The sequence below is a fragment of the Arachis stenosperma genome, chromosome 4, assembly GCF_014773155.1.
Source record: "Arachis stenosperma cultivar V10309 chromosome 4, arast.V10309.gnm1.PFL2, whole genome shotgun sequence".
In the NCBI taxonomy this organism is placed as follows: domain Eukaryota; kingdom Viridiplantae; phylum Streptophyta; class Magnoliopsida; order Fabales; family Fabaceae; genus Arachis; species Arachis stenosperma.
In genome coordinates this window covers 142,107,772-142,116,362 of record NC_080380.1, presented here as the reverse complement: position 1 = coordinate 142,116,362, position 8,591 = coordinate 142,107,772, and the positions used below count along the sequence as shown (strand labels likewise).

Genomic DNA, 8,591 nt, shown 5'->3' with positions numbered 1-8,591 from the left:
CTCACTTTTATTTTAATAGTTAAGTGCCGGCAAAAAAATATAAAAGTTGCTCACCCCTTAACTTTTTCTTATTTAACACTGTCGACAGCTGGATGTACAATATATAACAATGTTCTGAAGAGAATCCCCTCCCCCCAACCCTCCTCGGCTCCTCCCCCAAGCTCAAAAAAAAAAAAAAAACCGAATTAATATATGTAATTAATAACAAATTTAATCTCAAAGAAACCTTTTTAAGGCCAGCCATATGGATTAAAGTAGCACAATCAACACGATCACAAGTCACAACATTACAAATTTAAATTACAAAAAATACAAAGACTAGAAAATTATAACCCAAATACCACATCTTTGTTATCAAACCAGTCACTACTTTTTTATTATATTAGGATAGATTTGTAATCAAAATAAATTTGAAAACTGATTTGATAACTAGCATTATGGGATAGTAAAAATTCCTTGGAAAACTGATTTAGGTAATAACACAGCAAACGTACACAATTTTACTACATGGATTTTTGAACTAGAGAAACTTTTTTCTGAGAAGTCAGGTGCATAGCATGGTATGCAGATCAAGAGAGCCCCCCCGGCTTTACTATTTTGATTGAAGTAAGGATGTGTTGTTGGATTTGGTTATTGTTGTGTGTAAAGAAGGAGCTAAGTGCATGAGAGGCTCCGAAGAAGAGAGCGAGTATGGCGAGGAATAGCAAACTGATTGAATGATCAACTCCGACGTGCATTAGAACGGCCCATGAGATAAAGATAGCGCCGTGGGTGTGACTGAATCTTTCTCCAAACAGAATCGTTAAAGCCGCACCCGAAGCAAACACCATAAAACTCAGTAGTTCAACCACCGAGCCCCCTATCGTTATTGTTTCCCGCCGACACGTCAGCAGCCAGCCCCAAACACATATCATTAACAGCATTACGAAACACGGAACTTTTTTTGGGTAGCTTTCAACCTCTTCATCATTTTCTTCACACACCACCATGGGCTTTATTTGCTTGGTTTTCTTGTTCTTGTTCTTGTGCTTGTGTTGATTCAGATTAGTGTGGCTGCATCGTATTATTGGCAAGATCATTTTGCGGTCCGATTCCACCTCCTTCTCCAACCCAATCTGAATAGCAACATGAGATTCATCACCATTGCACTGGGATAAATTGAATATGACAACAAGTGGTAAATTGACAGATTGAGTTACAGATTTGGCACACCAACCTCACTTCCAGCGCTGTTCATATAATCCCGCCTCCTCCTTTTCTGTTCCCACAGCGCCGAATCAGAGATTGAACGGGGCAGGTACCGTTTCTGAGGCTCAAACAGATAAAGAATAGTTTACAAGAGGAGTTTTATAAATCCCTTATGAAGGACTAGACATACAACTACAATTAGAGGCAAATTTTGTTCTTAATTTACGCACCTCAATAGCAAAGTGAAAATCCCTTGAAGTATAGTGTTGTTCCAACCAAACAGTCTTGGTTACCTTATCCTGTTGGTCATCTCGGATCCTTTTTCCGCGGGGGTTAATATGGTCATCTTCCATAAAACGAATTAAACAATAGGGACTTGGATCTGGAACTTGTTGAGCCATGAAATGAAATTAGATGCGAGTATACAAAAGCAAGCGTTTCCAAAATGTGGTACGTCAACAATACCTTGGAGATTAATGGAAGTCTGTAATCAGAAAAACCAAACAAATGCAAATCCGTTTGCCTTAAGTCTTCCTTCGGGTCCCACCATCACACTAATTCAAAGACAGAGCCGCGTTGCCTTGCACTTTACTTTAGGTGAAAATTTGGAAAAGTAGACTAATTAGTAATTATTATATCATGCAAGTGACCCTGCAAAAGTAGGGAGGGCACACTAACCCATTATTTTGTTCACATGATCATTTTAGAAATATTAGGGGTTAATATTAATTTTTTCAGAATTAGTCCAGATTTTGAATTAATATTTTATTTTGAAGGGTTTAGTATTATGCTATTATAAGAGTATATAATAACTTTATTATTAGTGACAAATTTTAAATATTTTTATTTAATGAATATAAATTAAATATATTAAAATTTTGAATTTTTATATTTTTAATAAAAAAATTTATTTTGTAATCTTAATATATGTCTTTAAAATATATAATAGATATTTATTTTTATATTATGAAAAATAATAAAAGATCATGAATTTATGGTTGATTTTTTTTTATTAAAAAATATTAGTATTTTTGTTAAAAATTAGATTATTTTGTATAATTAAAGGTGGGTAGATTTTGTAAGTGGGAAGTCAACACATGAGGGGTATGTTGCAATACATATGGGACGTGTTGAACACGTGGCAATATCCTAGTCAACACACAGGACGTGTTGAACACGTAGTAACATCTTGATCAGCACGTAGGGACGTGTTGAATAATTTCTACAATAATGTAATACACTACAAATATCAATATTCAATCAAAACACTATTTCTATTTTCATATTAAAAATAATTTCTGAGAATTTATTATTTTGGGTTATTACTTAATTATTAACTCAATTTTTTAGTCTAATTTTTTTAGTGCTTATTATTTAAATGTTATTAAGTTGATAAAAAATTTTACTAAAAAATATATTTTTTATTTTTAGTGTATTTGGTAAAAATTGAATACTTTTTTATTATCTTTTTAAAAAAGATCTTTTTAACAAAAATTCACAATTTACATTTTTAAAAAAAAAAAATTTTTAAATTTAACATCATAAATAAAAAAATATTTTTATATTATTATATTTAAATATATTTTGATAAATAAAAAAATTTTTCATAAAATATTTAAATATAAAATTATTTTTATTTTTATAATATTTAAACAAACTAAAAAAAATTCTTTCTAAAAGTTCACTTAAACAAATTAAATCCTTTAATTTAGCCAAATAATCCAATAATATAATATTTTATTCTATACTTTAAACATTATTAGTAAATTAATGACAAAAATTAATACATTCTGATGATTCTTTAACATTCATCGTATATTATTATTTAAAATTAATATAAAAATAGTTTTATTAATCATATAACATTATTTTTTATTATTATTAAATTATGTCCCAAAAAGAACCAAGGTCACAACTTATAGTATCTGAATGCTGAACATACGTATCCTTGATGCCTTGATTAACGCGTTGCCTTTGCTTTTTTAAGCAAAACTTTTTCCTACAGGTGTCTTCTTTTCTTTTTAAAGAAAAAATATTCTTGATGCTGTTAGAAATTTTAGTATTTAACAACTTTTAATTAAGATATTATTTTACAATTTTTATTTTCTGAAAAATTAATTCATATATCAATTTTTTTATAGGGATCGGAAGAACTGATGATACTACGAAATCTTTAAAATATTATTAGAGATTTTTATATTTTTATAAAATAACAACAAAAACAAACTTTCCTAAAATTTTAATATACGACTGAATTGTCTAATAAAATAAAAAATTTAAAAATAATAATATAATTAAAATTTATTAGAGATTAAAGTTTTTGTTGAAATTTCTTTAATGTAGTATAAAATATTAGTAAATAAAACTACTGAAAATACGATAGTTTAGGTTTTTTTTATAATATTAAAAGTACTAAATTTAATATTTTTTTAATAAAAGCAACTGTATATGTATAAATTATTAAATGCATATAGAGTATACAATTTTTAAAAAATTAGGGTGCGAGTATTATTACAATATGAATTTAGCTAAAGACATATTATAAGAAGACAAATAGACAATATACATACTAATTATTTTTTATTTTATTAAATTTAACCATTAGAAATATACAAATAGTTTTTGGCAGCAAGAACCATAAAATATTATATTGTATAATTCATCAGTTTTAAGGAATTTTTGTCAAGCGTCAGTTACTAAGATGTTTAAATTAAATATTTAATTACTTTGTTTTTATATGGAAGTAAGAACGTAAATTATTTTCTGTAGTATATTATTGTATAATAAATATAATTGTGTATATAATTAATATATAAAACATTTTTTGTATATTTTATTTAAAGTAATTAATTTATCTCATATTTTAATTATTAAAAAATATAAAAGTTGATAATATTTGTGTAATTTTATAATCCATTGAATGGATATTCGGAAATCTTATTTTTGTTCAAATCTAGTTTAACTATGAGTTAAATTGGTTAAAACTGTAACTATTTATTGTGTTAAAACTTAAAAGCATAAAGAACAAACTTAATTTTCAACAATACATGATATATATCGTGGTAATCTTGCTAAAGTAATTGCCTTTTGCGTATTGTTACTTGTTAGGTTTTGCTAGCTAGATAATAATTTTTTTAAATAATGTGAATAATGATTTTTAGAATTGATTTAATAAAATAAAAAAGCACTCCACTTTTAAATTATCTCATAAATCTTAATATTAGAATAATCATCCGCACTCCTAATGAATTAAATATTCGATATATTTATTGTTCATATTGTTTAATATTTTCATTGTCTACCTATATTTTTTTGTATTATTTTGTGATTGACATCAAATTAATTAAATTAATTATTTTATTGTCAATAATGCTACATATGATGCCGATGGCAAATAAAGGAAGGAAAATAAATAGTTTAATTTTCTTTTTAGATTCTTCTAAAGAATTAACTCTACTTCTATCAATAATCAGTAAATAAATTATATATCTAAAACTTAAAATACGAACTTCAAAATTCAAATAAAAAAATTGTACAATTCAAAATTAATTCATATAAAAAGCTAAAAAGTAAAAACTACCTCCGAAATACTAAACATTAAAATAAAGTATATAATCCAAACAAATTTGCCAGCAACTTTCAGGCTTAAATTCAAAGTATGTACATTTAGACTTTAAAAATACATATTAAATATGGTAAAAACTCAGGTGAAATCGACTTCACGTGAAGTTAATATCTGAGAACCGTTAGATGAAAATTTAGTCAAATTAGTCAAATCATTTAACACCTCTCAGATATCACGTAAAGTCGACTACACCTGAGTTTCCACCATTAAATATATAAAAATGTATAGGAACCATCATCATCAGTAGATCACTCCTTCATTTTCTGTCTTTGTTTGCATAGGCAGGCAAGATAAATAATGGACATCAACAACACCAAACAGGTCAGGAAAAGTGCAAGAGCCTCAAATATAACAAACAGTGGGAGAAGAAACTTGAAAGAGGCACACTGCACAACAGAGTCAGAGGATTGGCTGAAGATTGTAATGCAACAAAGGATTGCCAAAAATGACAAAAGTGTCGAATAAGCAAATCGCTCTTCTGATCCCTTTGTCGAAACGAGGACCAAAATTGCTATCGCACAGAAGATGAATATGATGAAAAATATCATCGCGGGAAACAACATCCAAAATGCTTCCCAAAAGTTTAGCACCGAGTGTGATGATAAGTTTCCAAATGGGGAGTTGTTGTTCAGTGCAGCTACTTGAGTAACAGAGAACACCAAAAGCCCCAACAAAAGATAACTTCGACCTCGAGGAGAAATATTAGCTATCTTTGGACGTGCTGGTTGGAAATACTTCGAATCCCTGTAAGAAACGGGAAGAATGTTCTTGTTCTTTCTGTTGTTTTCCTGACAAAACAAATTTAAAACATTATGGTGCAGGAACCAATAGGAGGGTAGCCAACTAATTTAAAAACTAGGAGTTTTGTTATATAAATAAAAAAAGAAAAAATATAACGTACTAATATTTTATCTGTCAATTTATTACTAATAATAATTAATTGTTATATTTTAATTATAATTTAGCATTGATACATCTAAAAGATACATCTATAAAAATACTTTCATTAGACACCATCATAAAAAAAATATTTTTATTAGATATATTTATAAAGACACTTTCATTAAACACAATCATAAATAATAGTTGACAGAAATTGATAGAATCCTTGTTGGTTATGTAACAAAATTGTCAAAAAAAAAAGAAAAAAACTCTCACTGTCCTAAGTTTTTGAATTTTAAAACTAAAAGTATAAAAAATTGATTTGAGTTGGCTATGTTGTAGTTGAATTCTTAGATTTTTTCTTCTCATAAATATGTCATTTTCTTTTCAAAATTAATTACCAATAAAATGTCACTCGTTAAAATTAATTACTTAAATATCACTATAATACTAATAATTAAAAATGAAATAACAAAACAGTTATTATTGTAGTAAAAACATGTATATCTAAATAATTAGTTAAAAAAATTTGACATTTTAATATTAAATTTAGAAGTTAAAAAAAAAGGCCTATACATCAAATGTGGGACTTAAGAGTTCAGAAAAACATATAAATAGGAATATACATGAGAAACCACAGTTCCATACGAATCAGCTAACACAGCAGTTGCTAAGTTGCTTAATACATGTACAATTGTAAAAAGGTAAAGAAATTGGTTAATTAAATTGGTGATCAGAATTAATAATTAGGGATGGAAAACTACCAACAAAAATAGTAATTAGGGATCGAGTTCACTTTTCTTCCATCAATTATCTTTGCACAAAGAATCTACTTTTAACAATAGAAAACTACTACTGAAATTAAATCTGAAACGCAAAAATTAAAACAAGAAGGAAATAAATAATTAACCTAACGAACAAGTAAAGAAGAGAATCAACTATAATATAAATCAACTTAAGCCAATCTTTTTTTATTTTTAATTTTAAAATTTTAAAAATTAAAATAATAGGAATTTTTGTGTGTGTAAGAAACCTGTTTTTAATTAATTGATTTCATTTCGCTGAACTCCTAATTGGTTCCTAGCAAAACTCACAAATAAATACTAATAAATACGTTAGAATAGAGGGATCTTAGTACCTTACCAAAAAATAAAAATTAAAAAAGGGGTAAAAGTAGACACGGTGGCCGGTGAAAAAGAATGATTACTAACCCCGGAAGCGCGTGCTACCATGTTTGTGTAGCTGCTGGAAAAGAGAGCAGCCTTCTCTATGTTTTTCTTGTTACGGCACATCTGCGATTTGCAAATTGCGTATTTGCGTGTTAGTGATGAGTTTTGATTTTGGAGAGGGTAAAAAGAAAAAGAAAGCGCTTTATTTAAGTGAATCTGATCTTCTCAGATTCTTCCCATCCATAATCTCAGATTGCAAGAAACAAATAAAATGATAATGATTCTGATTTATGATCTCAGCTTTACCTCATTTCTGGAGTTTGTCGAGCTCGACGAAGAAGTCGCACCATCATGCATTGGCAGCTGATAAATTTCCTGAAATCAAATCACAGTTTTTATGTTCGCACTCAAAACCTTAGCTTGATCAATAAAGGACAATGATATGGTATATAAATGTGTATGTATGTGTAGGGATTTAGGGCTTATCGTATTACTTACAGTATCGTTTCTTGAGATGAAACCAACCGAAGGTAGCTCCTTCTTTGGTTCCGAGTTCACGTTCATGGTACCTGGATAAAGATACCAGAGAGAATAGAGGAGGAGAAAATCTCAACTCTGTGCGTGCAGATAGAGTAAATGATGAAAGTAAGAATATTCAAACTTTTCTGGAAAGAGAAGGGAATCAAAGGGAAGGAGAGAGGTACCGAAGAGGAAGACTGGGGTTTAGTTCAATGTGAGCTGGCGTTCTTGTGGAAACCCTACTAGGGAATGTTTTACAAGCATCTTAAAAAAATTATATTCTCGCTTTAGAAAAAAAAATACTAATAATCATTTTTAGATTAAGATAATAACGCTCACAAATAACTAATATATTATATATTTAAAGGTAATTAAAACATTATTTTACTATTTTATTAATATTATCATTTTAAAAGATTTTTTTCTAAAAAAATATTTGTGAATTTAACCAAGAGTTTACCTTAATTTGAAAAAGACCCTTCAAGCATTTAACGCACCATTTTGTTCTCCTTAGGTGGGTTTTAGAGGTACGTAGTAGTAAAATTCTTTTGTAGGTGAACAATTACTTTATTGCTCAAAGATTTAATCTATTTGCACTAATTGTTAGTAATTGCACCACAATTAAATTATGCTGTATGCCACGTTGATCAAATATAGATTAATGAACATTCACGAAAAACGTTAATTTTTTTATTATCAACTTCAAATTTTAGGTGTTCCTAACTCGAGTAATTATTCTCTAGAAACCACGGTCGTAAGAAAATGACACTAAATTTTCTTTGGATTCAAATTGAATGTAAAATTATATATTCTGTCACTTCTTATTATATTTAAATCATCTACTAGTTTTTTTTTTTTCAAAAATAAGTTTCCGTTTCTCAAACCAACATGATATTAGATTACTATTTTTCCAATCATACACTTTAATAAATAAGTAATTAAGTTTTTGAATAAAATAATTAATCTAAGTGAAAATTTAATAAAATTGAACATTTAATTTATTTTTCCTGGCTATTGTGAAGAAGAAAATTTAAAAATAAAAATCACATATAATTATCTTTATATAAAATTATTAATTAAAAATTAATAGATAATTAATTAAATTGTTATTTAACCATTTTTAACTTTTAATTTTACTTAAAAGAAAAAAGAAAAAAGTATATCACGCACGCTCAATGGAATATACAATCAATATTCGTGTCCTCGAT

The 8,591-nt window shown here is 27.7% G+C and overlaps 2 protein-coding genes across 2 annotated transcripts; both read right to left on the bottom strand.

Moving 5' to 3' along the window:
• Positions 1 to 216: 216 nt before the first annotated feature.
• LOC130973390 (uncharacterized) lies at positions 217 to 1,686 on the bottom strand. Its single transcript, XM_057897887.1, has 3 exons — positions 1,419 to 1,686; positions 1,217 to 1,306; positions 217 to 1,115 (listed from the first exon to the last, which is right to left on the bottom strand). Exons 1-3 carry the CDS (start codon positions 1,587 to 1,589, stop codon positions 570 to 572), a joined length of 807 nt encoding a protein of 268 aa, XP_057753870.1. The 5' UTR covers positions 1,590 to 1,686; the 3' UTR covers positions 217 to 569.
• A 3,088-nt stretch (positions 1,687 to 4,774) lies between these two features.
• LOC130976547 (uncharacterized) lies at positions 4,775 to 7,868 on the bottom strand. Its single transcript, XM_057901433.1, has 6 exons — positions 7,844 to 7,868; positions 7,569 to 7,625; positions 7,363 to 7,433; positions 7,171 to 7,239; positions 6,907 to 6,987; positions 4,775 to 5,601 (listed from the first exon to the last, which is right to left on the bottom strand). The coding sequence occupies exons 3-6, from the start codon at positions 7,426 to 7,428 to the stop codon at positions 5,062 to 5,064; spliced, it is 756 nt and encodes a 251-aa protein (XP_057757416.1). The 5' UTR covers positions 7,429 to 7,433; positions 7,569 to 7,625; positions 7,844 to 7,868; the 3' UTR covers positions 4,775 to 5,061.
• Between the last annotated feature and the right edge of the window lie 723 nt (positions 7,869 to 8,591).

What these genes read in the sequence shown, in the direction of transcription:
- LOC130973390 (XM_057897887.1), bottom strand. Translation starts at nt 1,589, where the DNA reads ATGGCTCAACAAGTTCCAGATCCAAGTCCCTATTGTTTAATTCGTTTT. An exon ending in ATTTTCACTTTGCTATTGAG is followed by an intron (nt 1,307 to 1,418) that starts GTGCGTAAATTA and finishes TTTGAGCCTCAG; the next exon opens with AAACGGTACCTGCCCCGTTC. An exon ending in TGAACAGCGCTGGAAGTGAG is followed by an intron (nt 1,116 to 1,216) that starts GTTGGTGTGCCA and finishes GTTGCTATTCAG; the next exon opens with ATTGGGTTGGAGAAGGAGGT.
- LOC130976547 (XM_057901433.1), bottom strand. Translation starts at nt 7,428, where the DNA reads ATGAACGTGAACTCGGAACCAAAGAAGGAGCTACCTTCGGTTGGTTTC. An exon ending in TCATCTCAAGAAACGATACT is followed by an intron (nt 7,240 to 7,362) that starts GTAAGTAATACG and finishes ATTTGATTTCAG; the next exon opens with GAAATTTATCAGCTGCCAAT. An exon ending in CGACAAACTCCAGAAATGAG is followed by an intron (nt 6,988 to 7,170) that starts GTAAAGCTGAGA and finishes TGCAAATCGCAG; the next exon opens with ATGTGCCGTAACAAGAAAAA.